General features: G+C 42.3%; 1 protein-coding gene across 5 annotated transcripts in view; it reads right to left on the reverse strand.

Moving 5' to 3' along the window:
* Positions 1-16,776, reverse strand: part of gse1b (Gse1 coiled-coil protein b) — a 166,884-nt gene that overhangs the window by 25,441 nt on the left and 124,667 nt on the right. The window contains exon 1 of one of the 5 annotated variants that reach the window (XM_085168049.1): positions 365-16,773. The exons of the other annotated variants lie outside the window; for them this stretch is intronic. Coding sequence (XP_085024175.1) covers positions 365-398 — 34 coding nt within the window. The 5' untranslated portion in view covers positions 399-16,773. Of the gene's footprint in view, positions 1-364; positions 16,774-16,776 lie in introns of those variants that run through there. 5 annotated transcript variants of the gene reach the window in all.

A 16,776-nucleotide genomic window follows, 5' to 3' on the forward strand; every position in this document is an offset into this window, starting at 1 on the left:
AGCCTGGTGACAGACTGGCAAACAAGCAAAAGCACACACCAAGTTCAACTCCATTCCAGTAACGTGACTTAAGACAATAGCGTGCTACTCTTCCCTCCTTATTTAGGGAAAGTCCGACAAAGTCAGGAGGACATATTCAAGGAACTTTTTCTAAATGAGTAACTACAGAGACAGCAGCTTATGGTTGACTGTATCAACCACACATATAAACCACAGCACAAACAGAAACAAATGTGAGTAGCAGTGAAAGAAGAGACGAACAAGCACGCAGCCTGACAAATACACGCAGAGGCGCACATCCGGAGTTCTCGCAGCGGTTCAAGAACCCCCCTCACAGATAAAAAGTGTGATCGAAGCTTCTTACTGCACAAAGGAGTGGAGCCGCCTGGATCTCCCATGCCTGCATCTTCTCATTGAGCCCAGCCCAGTGCGCGCCGGTAACGAGCGCCAGGACACACACCATCTTACTGCTCCTTTCTCTCTCACTCACTCCTCGCTTATCTCTCTCGTCCTGCCCGTCCACTCGCTCCCTGCCTGCCCGGCTGCCTTCCTGTCTCACAAAGACCATGTAGAGCTTATCTAACAAAGCAACACACTACACACGCCGCCTCTCTCTCCCCTCCGTGCTCTCGCTCGTTCTCTCTCTCTCTAACTGAGAAAACAGAAATTCTTAGGCTAGCAGCTGCTGCGATGTCACATGACCTCACCCCCTCCCCACAGTCTCCCTCACTCCTCCTCCTCCACCCTTCTCAACCTATAATTCCTCAGCCATTTGTAGATAACAGACACAGGCATGCATGCCCTGCAAAGGCGAATTGGAGGAGGGGGAGGGGAGGGACGGAGGAGACAGAGGAGGAGGAGAAACAGGGAAGGGTGCTCAGCCGGTCATCACATCTGACCCTATTGCTGGCAAGCGTCATGAAGCGTGTGCGTGTGGGGTCGTGTATGCATATGCATGAATGGAGGGGGAGCAGGTAGGTGAAATATGCGAGGCTCCCTTTTTTTTTCTTAAGACAAATACAAAGAAGTTAGGAGAAAGAAAGAAAGAACATGCCCTGGCCTGTGTCAAGCCCTACAGCACAACACAGAAACTCTTTTGTAAATTATTAGCCTCAATTCAACTCAGTTCAATTTGCTTTATTCACACATTTCCACAACTGAAAATTCTGAAATTAAAGTGAAACTAAGACTATTTCAAAGCAAATACAAAAAGAAAATCATTCTTCTCCTTTTTACACGAATCTGTAACATTTCGCACAAATGAGGATGTCATGCCAAAAAAAAAAAAATGTATGCGCAATTTAACCTTTACCACACACACACACACACACACACACACACACACACACACACACACACACACACACACACACACACACACACACAGGGGTTCCTTTGAGTAAACACACAGTATGCCACAATTAAAAAGAGCTGTTATCAGGGTGGGGGAGCCTAATGTGTAATAGTGGTTGGGGTGGAGGACTCAGGAAAAGGGTAAAAGTGTGGGTTTGACTTCCCCTCTCTCTGTCCTGCTGTCATAGCAGGGGTGTGAATGACTTGTTTTAGTCATTTCCTCCTTCCGCCACTCGCTACTTTTCTCAGAACAGCAAAGGAGCAAGTGAGCGAGAGATACAATCTTTGGGTTAAAACAACATAGTGGCCAGCACTTCGCCAAATGCCACCTCCCAGAAATCCTCTCTGTTCCTCCAGAGAAGTTTGTCCCTTGTGAACACAGGACCACCACAGTCATCGCTGTTTCCGGCCTTCTCTTCCATTTTTTGTCTAAAACCACGAAGATCAACCAGCTGGTTCTGAACAACACATCCTATCAAAGATTGGTGGTGTGTGAGTGTGTGTGTGTGTGTGCTTATGCTTCTATGTTCTGAGTAATCTACCAGCAGTCATGAGTAGCATAACTCACAAGGAATCCTTTTCTCATGGTTTAAGTCTTGCTTTGTTGCATACACACACACACAATCTATCCCCCTATCAGTCTGCCCTCATTTCCTGTCACCACCATCTCTCATCCAGTAAAGTAAATACCCAGAAATGGAAAACAAACAGTGGCATTTTCTCAGTTAGCTTTCAACAACAAAACAGATGAACACCTATTACTTTAACGTACTAATGATTACAAATCATGCAAAAATCAGCGACAGTGTGATTATATTTCTTTCTAAACTGGGAAAACACAAGCCATGCACAAGCCGTGTAGGCTCTATTTTCAGACTAAGTGAAGATGAAGACTATGATCTAAGGAAAGCATGAGTAATGTCTCTTGAATTTCCAGATAAGTGGGCCTGCTGTCATTTCTTAACATCACTCAGTTACAACACACTTGCTCAGGGTGTGCAGTGTCAGGCCTTTCATTCTTCAAACAACCAGCAGATGGCATTGTCTAACAGTCAATCAGGGGAATCCTCTGTCAGTAAAACAGCGTATGTCACAGTCCTTTAATCCAGTAATACACAAAAGAAAATGGATACATTTTAATGATATCGTTGTGGATTAAGAGAAGGACAAACCAAGGTTACGGATGTTAACGCAACATTTACAGAGATATGAATAAATTAGATCTATTGACACTGGAGCAAACGCTGAGCATTTTTTCTGACAACCCAAGGGTTAAAGGAGTCTATTACACACCAAGCTTACTGATGCAATTAACCCTTTCTGTTACGCCCTAAGGGAAAACAAATGCAAAGCCCTGAAAAAGAATGTAGACTACAACAGGCTACATACAAACATGATTCTACGCACCCACAAAAACACACACACAGAACAGATTGACTGCTAAATGGCATACAGTAAACGCACTGTTTTAACACCCAGCTGGGAGAGAAGCAGATCACTAACTCCCATAGTCAAACAAACACACTGACACACACAGTTCCACCCTTTTGCTGGTTGGAATGCAGATTAGGCTTTCATGCGCACGCTCGCACACACGCGCACACACACAGGGAACGTAAATCCTCTTGGCTACTGTATGCCCTGGCCAGTGGAGAGATAATGCAGTGGCAGCTCTAGCGAGTGGTTAATCTTTAACCAGGAAGGGATTTGCCTATCAGCTTGTTAAAACTAGCAGTGCCGTGCTGCTGGCCCATCTATTTGATCCAGTCACCAACCTGTCTTGGCCAAGTCCAATACAGCACGGACTGAAACTGTACTGCCAACTGACACATGACAACTAGTGCGTTTCCACACTTTACTTCACTCAGGCAGCAGATGCCTCTTTTCTAGAGGCATGGTAAAGCACACTTCAGTCGTGCCACAATATTGTGGCTCTGTTTAGGAACAGAGCCAAACCGGTCAGTGTCTCTCTTAAAATGAGCAATAAAAATGTCATTACAATAAACCAGTTGGCTCAATGCATGTGGTCAGGCAGGCGACTGAAGCAGTTTCTAAAAGCCTTGCTGTGCTCAGCTTTGAATACTTCTGTAGCTCTAATGTAATATAGCTGTGTGGTCTGCTGTTGTGTTCCACTTCAACATTCCAGTTCTTATTTTTGTCTACAGCATGAACGCCGGTTTCTCATAATCTGTTCTTTGATGAACTACGATGTAGTATCAGAGCTATATTTGTCAATACAACGCAAACATTTACTCCCACTACTTCAAGGCTAAATGAATTCTAGCACAGTTTGTTCCCTGATTAGCAAAGGACATTTGATATTTGTTTGTTTTTTTTATCAACAGGCCAGTATTAAATATTTGAATAAGGAACAGTGAACAAGATGTTAATGGAATGCTTGAACTCCAAGTGACGTGCGTCTAGTTCAGTTTTTGCAGACGTGCCTCAATCATGTCATCAGCTAAGCGTCTCGCCCAAAAGTAAGAGGAAAATTGTTTTTTTCTCACATTACGGGCTCTAATCAGAGTTGCTCAGCAGAGTTAAAAACTGATGGCAATTCCCAGAGGGAAAGCATATATCAGCTAGACTGTCACACCTAAACTTCAGACAAAGTCGAGAAAATCAAGTTTCGACTTTGCCCAAAGATGGCCTCTTTCACAAACAGACAACAGGAAATAGTCTGCATCACTAGTGGAAATATATAGGTTTAGATAAGAGGTGGCGCCTGGGTAGAGACAAGGAGACAGGACACAGCGTGCCCACTCACTCATTGCGAGTTCTCCAAACAGTTACTTACTTGATTCTGTACTAGGAAGCTGGAAGAATTAAGTCCATGTAATACTTGACCCAAATTATTTGGAAAATTGTGTAACATATGTAACTCTTCTGGGTTATTACTACAAAGGTTCAGGGCTGCAGTGCACATGTGACCAAACCTTTAGCCTTAGCAGCTCAGACACTGACAGAGGAAGGATTTAGAGTCAATTTGATGAGTACATGTCATCGTGACTGGTTGACAGAAGCTCAAGGTAGCACAAGATGTGCTGACAGGAGGATGAAATAGATGACAGGAAGCTATGTAAGAAGTTTAACATGAAAGAAACTTCAGATTAAAGAGACAACGGAGACAAACTAGGGTTCACAAAACAGCAGCTAAGTAAGCTGCAATTAAGGTTAAACCAGCCTAGCTAAACAGGATGTAATATGAGCATAATATCTGCTACCACTGCAAAGTTATCATGTGCCTAAAGCTGGCCAAAAAAGACTGCATAGCAACAGGAAACATAACTCTATGGCTAACTAAATCTAAACTTTGAGTGATATACTGTTTATAAATGGTACTCATGTATCCATAAACAGCTAAGGTTGACCAACAAAAAGATGATCTTTAAGGTGCACAGGCAGCTATTCCAAAACGAAGAAAAGCCACTTGACCAAGGGCATAATATCAAAGGTAAATGCTCACAGATATTAGTCTGGATATTAACAGTGCAAACAGATGTATGTTTCATTCTCACTCGTGAACACACATTCACACATACACAGATTATCCAGGAGCACAGCAGGATAAACCTGCTCTGGTAGTTCCAAGTTTGTTTGACTTCTTAGATGAGATGTCATAGTCTACCCTCAGGCACGATACAGCGGACGTGTACGTGTGTTTCCATAGACACACACACCTACGAGTGCCATCTCTTTCACTCCATACCAAAGACAAAAACCTAATATCAGAGAAATCCTGAAACAGAAGCACTGTGGCTGCAGAGAAGCTGAATCAAAGGCGACAGTTCCACTGGAGAAAGATGGAAGAAGAAAAGGAAGACCAAGACAGAGGAAGAAAAAAATCACAGTGGTGGTGTAGGAGGAGGGGGGTGAGGTGAGGGTGGGGGGCTGAGCGAGAGATCAGTCAAGAAGCCGAAAGAGAGGGAGACAGCATTGCCTGTGTCTGAGCTGTCATTATACAGCAGGCCTCCATTATGGAGCTACAGCAGAGAACAGAGTACATCTCTCTCTGACCTGGCTTGCTCACATTGTCCTACACACACACACACACCTAAACACACAAGCACGCAGACACCACTGTGCAACAAGCAAAGAGAGCAGTCTTTCTGTCTTCTACGTTGTGTGGCTTTAAATGATACAGCTGTGTACGTGAACGTGCATGTGTGTGAACACCTTATTATTCATCCCTCACCTCCTACTTCTCTTCCTCTCGTACACTCACTGTTTTCACCCCACCCCCAACCTGCCTTCCAGCAGCCAGCAACAAAAACACAGAGATTTCAAAAGACCAGCCGGCATCTCTCTCCCTCTCTTCACCTTCTTCTCTTCAATTCTCCAACGCACACACAGCCACAGAAAAACCGTGTGTCCTCGGGGTAGGCACGAGCTGAGATGATTTTCTCTCCTCTCCTCCTCCCTGCATCCGACTTACCCACCCCAACAGTGCCATTTCCTCTGTCTGTTAATTACATAGCGGCTGTGGTAGGGGTGGCTGGGGTTGTGGTGGTGTGTGCGCGCGTGAGCGCATGTCATCTTGGGAGTGTGTAGTTGTGTTCTCGGAGACACCAGCGTGGGCGTATGACAGAACAGTCTGGTTACGCTTCACAATGCTGCTTAGAGAGTGTGAACACACACATGCAGAGATACACATTCAGCCACACAAACACGCACAAGAGCCTCCTGTCTGTGTTTCTGGCTCTTTGTGGTCGATGCCCCAGGAGTCAAGCTGCTGTCTGTATGGCTGTGCCCTCTGCAGCCTCTTGCTGAGGGGGACACAGCCTTGCTGCTCCCCTGATGAGAGGGCCTGCTTCAGCCCCAGCCCAGCTGTTCGTCAGAAAGCACGGAGGCTGTTAGCTCAGATATTACCATGTCCTGCCAACTCCCTCTTTTAATCAACCTCACCTGTTACAGAGACTGAAAAAGGGTGACAGATTGGCTCTGAAAAAGGGAGGGCGACATTACAAACGTTACAGATCTCCCACACATGAACTCAAAAACCAAAAGACAAAAATCTACCATGGAGCTTATCGTCTTTTCTGCACCTGTGTGTTTCTTTAGCGTACTTTTAGCCACATAAACTGATACGTACACAGGCACAGATGACACACACAATGCTGACAAATAAGCAGACAACCTATATATCCCACAAACCTGAATAAATTGTATTGTTCTGAACTGTGATACTCTCAGTGCTTGGGGACATCATTGCATGTAACATATTTTGGTTGTTATCATCATTCAGCTTGCTCCCTCCTCTCTCTTTCTCTCTTTATCTCCCTCCACAAGCCTCCTCAGGAGATGAGCACAGTTTTTTTTTTTTGCTGGATTCCCTACATACACTCCTCACTTCATCCGCTCTCCCTTTTCTATTCTCTCTGTGATGTACTCTTCTGGGTTGTGGTTGCCTAATTAGCACTGCAAGTGCTCTGCATGGGCCCTGACTCCCAAGCGGCACCACCGCACACACACAAGCAGACACACACAGAGACAGACATGCACACAGCACCCACTTGACTTTCCATAGCTGTTGCTGAGAGTTGGCCTGTTGTAATCTTGTAATTGGTATAATTGGTGTGTGTTCCCGGTCGTGCATGCGTGTCCAAATGTGTGGATGCTGCACGGTTTGACGAGTGAACCTCTCTTCTCTAGGCGAGCACGAAGAAGGCAAACCACTGTCACCATGGCCAAATCTTTGTGAGTAGCCACAAAAACAAGGCTTTGCCACAGAGCTGATACTTGTGGTGTCCTTGATTCTCTCAAGTACTTGACAAGTACACCATTTGCAGAACAGTCATTCATTTAAAAAGTGATTTTAATATTTCACAACGTTCGAGGGTCAGTCCAGATTAATCACAATGGCTCTTGCAGTGCTTAAAACTTCAAATAGAAATTTCTCAGTAATATTACAATGAATTTGAGCGTTGCTTGTTTATTAGCTGGACCAGCGAACTATGTGATTTAAGATTAGATCCACAAAGAATGCAAAAAGAATAAGAAGCGGTTCAAAGGTGCAAATGTTCATGACTTATCTAGTTAGCACAGGGAAAATCTAAGGATCTGTAAGATTAAAGCTAGAACAGTTACACAACCTTACAAACATTTAGTCAGTTGTTACTTGGTTATTCAACCAAAAGGAAAGCAGCTGACGACAATTATTTTGACAACTGATCACTCAATTTAGTCATGCAACACTTTGTCAGGTTCCAGTTTCTCAAATTAGTTTCTTTATCCTTTCTTATCTTTTTTCTTTATTTTTTTTAAATGTTTATAAATCTTTATAAATTGCATTATATTTTATTGTTTACATTTTTTATGATTTTTTTATAGTGTGCATGAGAAGAAATCGTTATTAGTCATAGAATTAAACAATTCAAGTATATTACACTTTCTGTTAAATGTAAACATCCGTTTGTGTTCTGTGTGCACATACAACGTACTTGCCATGGTACTGTGCAAATGTAACAAAAAACTGGATTGGCTTGCACCGATCCACAGATTTTGTGGTGCAGAATGTATTAAGAGGCAATGAAGTGTGCAGCGTGCTTGTGCAGGTGTTGAGTACATCGGCATGATCTTTCTCAATGGCTTACTCAACATTTAAGAGATTCACTTGCCATCCTAAAAGAATGACAAAACAGTTGATTGCCATAATGCATACATCCATGAGATTGAATAGACTGGGAAAACCATGCAGCGATGTACCCCCCCGTGTGTTTATGTTATCCGCTCGCTAAATTATTAGAAATTATGTCAATCGGTTGCAATGCAACGAGAAACGCATAAGGTTGATGTGATACTGAGATAAGAGACAACGCGTATGGAAGATGTGAAACCGAGATATAAACAAAAATACAGAAAGAACAGTTCCCAAAATGCATACGCTTTTAGTTATGCAAATATCACCCAGCTAAAACAAGTCTAGCTGGCAACTAGATTCTCTGTGAGAGCACGTTTAACACGGCAACTGTGGCCTCCACCAACACAGGCATGCAGTTCTGTCCATGAGCTTATTAAAACACTTGGCCGCAAAATTGCTTCACTTCTTCAGGCACATATCTGACCTTGTACTCATACACAATGAGGCATGCTACCAAACAGACACATACAATATGACAGTCAGCTGATATGGCAGATATCGCAGAAACAGAGGAAAAGACAGAAATGGAGGAAACAAGAGAGGCAAAGAGTCATGTTGAAGAGAGGTGGAAGCAGACACAGATAGAGGCAAAAAGAGATGATGATGTGATAGCAGAAGAAAAGGGCTTTGTTGAAGAGTAGCCCTTAGCACAAAGCTGTTTTTAGTGTGACTGGAGAAAGCACAAGACGGACAGACACGCTATGTGAATTGTGCTGAGGTACACACACCAAAAAAAAAAAAAGGTTAATGAAAGAGGCTCTACTTGGTGAGGGCAATAGTCAAGTATGGTCAGTATTGAGTGTGTGTATGATTCGCTTATCTACTGCTCTCACGTTGCCTGTGTTGTGTTTATTTGGCCCGTGCTTATCAGGCTCTGGGGTATGACAACGACAGCAGCAAACACGAGCTACACAAACATACGCATATAATCTAAAGAGGTGGTTTGGTCTGCTCAATGTAGCAAGAGCGGCTTGTGTGAATGAAAATGTTTTTTTTTAATCGTATGCCTCAGGCAATCAAATCCAAACTGAAGCTTCAGAATACAAAGTTGAGACTGTGACAAAGTTGTTGGAAATTACTCCACAGATGAACACTGCGCCCTGTTGTCTAAATGAAATCACGATGGCTACCAAAGCAGTACGTCTCCAATGCAGTTCAGGGAATGGCTCTCGAAGCATGGGACTCGACCACAATGGAGAGCAGTGTGACTCACCTTGCATCTATAAAGATTGCCCACACAGTCCTCATGTTCGAAAAAGAAACCCTGAAAAATGTGACACTAAACTGGGGAAAACAACGATTTAAGCTCCAATCAAGCCAAAGTGAATAAAAGTGTTTCCAGTTACGAGAAGTAAAATATGGTACGGTCAGAGAATATGTATAAAAGATTAAGTCAATAAAGTGAAGCCACTGGAGAAATGCTTTAAACCTACATTCATCCAATGCCCGGCACAAGAAATACTCCTCTGGTTGCAAACAAACAATACAGACTGTATAGAAGTCCATACTTCTAGATTGATTTATGACCTAGTTAAAGACTTTCCTAATGAATTTATAGTTCCAATTTCTACTTCCAAATCTTAATTAAAACAGCACAATGTTCACTGTGTGAGTTATGGTCCCATACAGAAAAATATAGAAGACAGAGAAGGATATGATTTAGGACAGGGGTCGGGAACCCTAGGCACGAAGGGTTAACTGATGGCACAACCATAGCTGGACTGGCCATCGGGCATACCGGGCATTTGCTCAGTGGGCCGATGGTGATTTTCCGTTTTTATGGGCCGGTGATTTTTTATTTTTATTTTTTGTAACGGTATAAATAATGAAAGGTGGTGGATTGGCCAGATGCTGGCCGGTGTGTAAAAAATAACTCAGTTGTTTGGTGGTGGCTATGGCAGAGCTTCCACAGATTCAGTGACATTAGCAAGTGGTGGAGGCCAGTAGGTGGATGAGGGAAAGGGGAAGCAGGAGGAGCAGAGACCCGAGGCGGCCGCCGGTCCGAGCGTCAGGTGAACTGAACTTCAGGTAAGAAGTAATGACCTGCAGTCTATCTGGTCAGATATAAACCAAGTTTAGGTGGAGTTTATTTTTGTTGTGCTGACTTTTTACAGTCAGTTACAACAACTCGTACTGCGTACTAGCTAGCATGATGGGTTTATACAGCTGGGTGGGTGCTTTGATGTTACTGATAGTGAACTTTATTTTATTCATAAAGTTGGTTAGTAGAGTTTCCAACCGTCCCGTAAAAAGACGAATCGTCCCGCATTCAGAGAAAATATTACGCGTTTCGATTGAGCTGAAAAGGAACACAGTTTGTCCCGGACTTCAGCTACAATGAAAAAAAAAAACACACAAAGCTGGAGTTATTCTGTCGTTACGCTGCACAGCTGTTTCTTCTTCTCTCATTCTCTCCCCCTCCCTCTCCTGTTGCTACTTCAATCATGAAACTGATCAATGATCAGCTGATCGGCTTTTCTCTCTTGTTTGTTTATCGCTCACTTTGCGCCAGAAAGAGGAAACCAGCAGATGTCGCGTTAAACAACAGCAGCACGTTTAAGCTTGATCAGCTGTTGTTAGAATTTATTTAATATTAATTCCTAGTATCAGCTGATGTTTGCTGGAGCCGCAGCTGTAAAAGCTGCTGGTCATGATATTTGTTTGGATATGTGGTGAGAGGGAAACATGAAGATGAAACCAGGAGATGTCCTTACTGAATCATCAGAGCTGAACAGGTGATGGAGAAACAGGTTTACCTTTTAGGTGACAAGAATGAGTTGAAGGGAAGTTATAAGGGAAGGAAGAAATACATGGATACATCTGTAGATTCGAGACAGAATTCACAATGTGTTTTTGGGACATTCGGGTGTATGGACCAATGTTTTATTTTCTGATCAAACCAGAAAGCTTTAATGAGCAGCTGGGTTTGTCTCGCATTAACTGGCTGAGTTAATGCCAGTTAATGCAACATCGAAGCAGCTGGAATCGATAGCTGTGCGTGTTCATGGAGCTTGCATTTTCACCTACTGGACATCACTACCTGACAAGTTTAACTGTCTTCAAAACATTGCAGAGGCCTTATTGACAGTATTTGGTTCTACATATCTGTGTGAGCAGATTTTCTCTCACAAAAAGCTGATAGCTATTTGCTGATAGCTGCCAACATCTGCAAACAAATAGAATTCTATAAAGTGGTTCTATATAGTATGTAACTGTTAATATAGAGCGTTATTAAATTTATTGCTGATACAATCATATGGCAGACTGACTTCTGAGGAAATTTTAGATGGCACTCATCATCAGAAAGGTTGCCTACTTCTGATTTAGGATATGGCTACACAGAGGTTGATAAATGGCCATCGTATGAGCATGCTGTGTCCTCTTTTTCTGAGATCTACTCACTCATTACACCCAGCTTTGAAAACAAATAAATAAATAAATGAAGTGTTCAAGTTGAGGCTTCAAAATGGGACTTCCCAAGCCAATGTGTAACATTGTGGCCATCTTTTAAACACAAACTATAGTTTCAGGTGCTGGTTTAGCTCAGTGCGTGCGCAGACAACCACAGGCCGAACGGCTGAGAGTGGCAGGCCCGGGTTCTAGTCTGACCCTTTACCGCATGTCTTCCCCCTTCTATCTCTGCCCCCGCTTTCCTGTCCTTTCTTCACTGTGCCTCTCAAATAAAGCTGAAAAAAGGCCAAACACAAGCTATAGTTTAACTTGAGGTAAAGATGTTTTAGGTGAAAAATGGTAAAAGGTTAGCTTGTGTGAGAGTGATAAAAATCCACTCTTACAGATGAATGTACCATACGGGACAACAATGCTCCGACGCTAATTTCCATCTTTAACAAATTATTCTGATCATGTAAACACAGGTACAATATACGTCCTACTAGTTTTTACCTCTGAAATCTCAGATCTACTTGGAATATTTTTTCAGCAATGTGAAGCGATCCTATGCAAGTAACCCTCATTACAAGGACTTGAGTCTACAAATTGAGGCCAAGACTCTCATTAAAACTCATCAGTGTAACAACTTTACATATTTAAATGCACTTATATCGGGTAGCTTTGACACTTCGTACAGCCTTCCTGATCTATTACTGGAGAATTATGCTACTGTTACTGAAGTCCTTTGTTTTTATGTAAAATTAACCATCTAGCCTCAAAATAATGTGGTGTGTCACAAGGCATGTGAGTGTGCCAGGCTGTATGACAAGGCCTTAATGTTTTTAAAAGCATGCACTAACCAACACACACATATCATACTGATAAAATTAAGCAATGTTTAACAGCAGTGCTGGGTGACAAGAAATGCATCTCTACACATGCTACAGAGCAGGTTTAGCTTGCTCTCATACACAGAGTAAACAAACACACACACGTAAAGTAATAAGTGGCTTTATTACTGGAAATGAGGAGGAAAATGTTGCAGGCCTGAGAAAAAAAAAAACGAGGACATCAGACACAGGAAGCTGTTGGCTCTCTGGCTCTATACTTTACTACTTCTTTCTACCTGTGCGACTGCTTGGTCCTTCACCCAACGTCCCATCTGTCTTCTCTTCAGATAAATACTTTATGACCTGTTTGTTCAGCTGTCTTCACTGGTCATCACATTTACAGCTTACATTTACTACGTTTTTTTTTAACACTCAATAGGAGATTCTTAGAAAGACAATCAAACACACAAACTCAATTCATCCCAAAGGGAAAAGCCATCAAACCAAGGTTAAACCTACAAAATCTAAGACATGCCCCATGAGAGTTCTAGCTAGGGATACAGAAGGGCAAAAACACAGAGAGGGAAAGACAGAGAAGGAAAGGAAACATGGCAGAGGGTATGTAGACAAAACAGAAAAAAAGCCCTCAATTTCCTAAACGTCCCTACACTTGTATTCTCTTCCATCACAGAGCCGGACCACAGACGAATCCAGCCCTGTCACACAAAGAGAGCGGTAAATGCACCCACAATTTCATACCACCTAAGGACATTGTTGTGATGCTAGTAAAAGCCAAGCCTCACCCAGTAAAACACATCCCATTCTCTATAATAGAGAACTATGTAAACCCATGCAAAGGCCTTTCTACAGTCTGTGCTATTCAAAGCTATCAATGTGGGCTGTTGATAAGAAAATGCAAAGTGGGTCACCTTTAACTCCAGGCTCCTTGTGTAAACAGTACAGGAAGCTGCTTGGGACTCTCCTAATCACTCTCTAAACAGAGCCAGGTGCTGTTGCCACAGACAAACTGTCACCAACACTCTGCTCAACACAGCTGCTGTCTAGCCCCCAGACACTCACAGCACTGCAGGCTACCACAGCATGACAAACAGCACAACGACACCTGAAAACATGCCAACCTCGTATAAGTGCTCTCGCAGCATAAAGCTTCAAGAACTTTTAAATGGCAGATTACAACTGAAAAAATTCTGTTCCTCAGAGCAAGATTTGCATAAGTAATCTCCTACTCTTATCATGTGCTGAACCATCAGAGACATGTAAGTCTGTGACAAGAGAGGATAAATCCAGCCAAAGTCAGCTAACTCACTTCTGCCAACAACACTATATTTGTTCCTCTTAGTATATATAATATCTTGCTAAGACTTAATTTTCACAAACTGTGGTAGACAAACAAAGAACACTTTTTAGTGTCTCAAAACATTACTGGGCAATTGAAAGGTTTCTGTTAGTCACTCCGAAAGGTAATGCTTCATTTAAAACAAGCAGAAAATAATCATTATCAGCAGGTGCTTGTTCGCTTAAACTAGGCCAGGCACGGTAGAGGTTTTCCTGATGAGAAAACAAATTGCATCACATAGAGAAGTTGCATTACAGTTAAACATAAGTAGGCAATTTAATACTCCTTGATGGTTGATGATCAAAAAAAAACAAAAACACTGTAGACAAGATCAGGCAGACAGGCAAAAACTGAATGCTATTAATGCAGAAAACTCAACTGCTATCACAACCAGCAGAGTGTTTCATAGGTGCAAAGTTATTATCTTAAGTCCACCGAACAAAAGAGCCATCACAATTGCATAGTTGTGGTAAAAACAACAGGTACATTCATGCAGCAACCAGGTTTTTATCCACCTTAAGTACGAAACAAAGCAAACTGCACCGCCCCACCTCCATCTAGTTTGTTAAGCAAAAAGGAGCTGAAAATGCTTTTCCAGTTTTCAGAAGTGCAGTCAGCAAATTATACATGAATACTAAAATACCAAAACTGTGCATCTGTGTCCTGCATGTCTGAAGACCCATTACAGTGACTTCTATGTAGTTTTTATCAATAATGTTGGATTATTAATTACAACCTGGTTAAATTTAGGTAACCCTAACCCTGCCCTCTCTATTAGCACTGACTGATCCTAACCCAGCAGCCTTGTGACATGATCACTGTTCTGTTTATATATACATATGTATATATGTATGCATGTATGTATGTATGTATGTATGTATGTATATTCGTGCTGTAGTGGGGAAAAAGAGACATGAATATAAAACCCCTAACAATTCTATCTGTGACATCACTACTTCAGGCCTTATTTTAAGAGCACACAATTTGCAGTCCCATTGTAATAACAGAGATCCCTACATAAATTAAAAGCAAGATTAGAAACTGCTTCTCCAGCTGAATGACAGGTTTTATAAGGTGGAGAAAACACAGGACATCATCCATTCTGCTCTCAATCTACATCCACATGAATGAGTTTCATTTTAAAATGAAAAAAAGCTCTATCCGAATGAACATGTTAGCATGAAAACATATACTGGAGTTGCCGCAAAGCAAATATGGCACGATGGGAAAGGAGTACCCGTGAAATAAAAATAAAATGGCACAGAGTGACCTAGCTAGATGGTTTTGGCTTAATTTATGTGTCTGATAATACCCATCAGGAAATGAAAGTAGCAGTTTGTGTCACTGGTTCCAACATTATTCCATTTAAGTGTAAATGTAAATTTAAATGTAGCCAAAGTTACTGTTTTTGAATTGAATTAAAACTTAATAATCTGTCTGTATCCTCAAGTTTTTACATCTAATAAACATTTGGTGATTACGAACAGTTAATTAAAAGACATATTGTGCTGAAAGGCATAACATCAGAGGGAGTGAGAGCTGAATCTGTGAAAGCAGTCTAATTTGGACTGGTTAAATGGCAGGTTGAGCATGTGTTCATGCGGAGGATTTCCTGTATGAAACACAAATTAGTGAAGTGGTGACACCGGCTATCATCAGAGGTAAAAGATGGCAGTTGTAGGCTCACGTTAACCGCACTTGAGGAGAACTCCTAAAAGCACCTGGCCTGCAACCACATATCTAGCATATGGCTTAATCTGGATCAATATCTTGACTAAATACACTGTGAATGACAACCGTAAGATACATTTAGATGATTTCTTTTGATAGGAGTGAAACTAACTCTATACATATAGTGTCTGTGATAACCAAAATACCTGGGATGACACCATTTCCTGTTCTATTCTAGTGCCAACTGATGTGCCCCGCTCATTTACTTTTAATAGTCCTACACTGTATTTTTTTTGCCCTTTACCCTACTGTAAGCCATTTCTGGCTCTATTCTGAGAAGCCGGACTGTTTCCCATGTCAGTTACAATAAGTAATGGATTAAACACCTCGGAGTTATGCCAAAAATGTCAGAACAACGTCATGACAGAGGGATAGCCATGTAGCAATGAATGACCTATCTCCACCACCAGTCAGCAGCTGTTAAAAAGAAAGCAGGAGGTCAGATTCCCTGCTCTTGCAGTTATGGCAAAGCTTATCAGCAGCAGCTAAAACACACAACAAGGCTCCTTCTGGCTACAGATAAACTCACCCCGCCGCACGGTGTGTGCAGTAAAGCCTGTTGCTTCACCGCTGTGTTTGCAGGCCGTGTTTTAAACCCAGGTTGTGTGACGAGACTAACGAGCGGTGTGTGCGTCTGTTTCAGTGTGTTCCCCACAGAAGAAAGAAAGAAAGAAAGTGAAGGAGCGCGTGGGATGTGGTTCAAGACGGTCCACCTGCCACGCGCACGCGTACAAACACGTACAGGGAGAGATCCTCCAACCAGACAGCACCAAATGGTCAAGATTCGTTAGCAGTCACATTTAGAGGAAATGCCCCGAGAAGCAACACAGAAAAGACAACAACTGCGAAGGAGCCAAACGAACTGAAGACTGCGGATTAACAACAAAGTAAATCCATCAATACAGTTTTAAACAGGCTAAAGAGTCCGTGTCAAAAGGGTCTAAAGTGAGCGTAAATGGCTTAACGCAGAAACCCCGAGCTATGCTTTAATGGGCTAATAACAACAGTGAACCGGTAACAATGTTACAAGAAGTTCATTTGAGGGGGTGGGGGGTCGGCCGCTTTTCTTTAGACCTTCGGGTAATCTGCATTTTAAAACACGATTATATTAAAGTCCTTAATAACAAGTGAGTAACGATATATAAATACTGAGCGATATTAAGGGCTAGATGGCCGCGTGAGCGCACCGGAGCGACTCATTTTCTTTCTCTTTCTGTTGCACTCACTCTCTCTTGTCTCTTTTTCACACATTAGTACGCACACACAAAAGCACGCGCGCGCGCACCAGCGAGGGCTACACACACACACACACATACACAAGGGCTCGGCACCGACCTTCGAAAAATAAAATGAAATAACTAGCACCCGTTTCCTCGATATAGTAACGACTTCCTCAACAAACCCTCGCCGTATGTTCGCTCGTATACACAAACAACCTCCAGGTTTGAAAACAGATTCACAAAAAAAAAATCACT

This window comes from Neolamprologus multifasciatus, chromosome 1 (assembly GCF_963576455.1).
Source record: "Neolamprologus multifasciatus chromosome 1, fNeoMul1.2, whole genome shotgun sequence".
NCBI classification, from domain to species: domain Eukaryota; kingdom Metazoa; phylum Chordata; class Actinopteri; order Cichliformes; family Cichlidae; genus Neolamprologus; species Neolamprologus multifasciatus.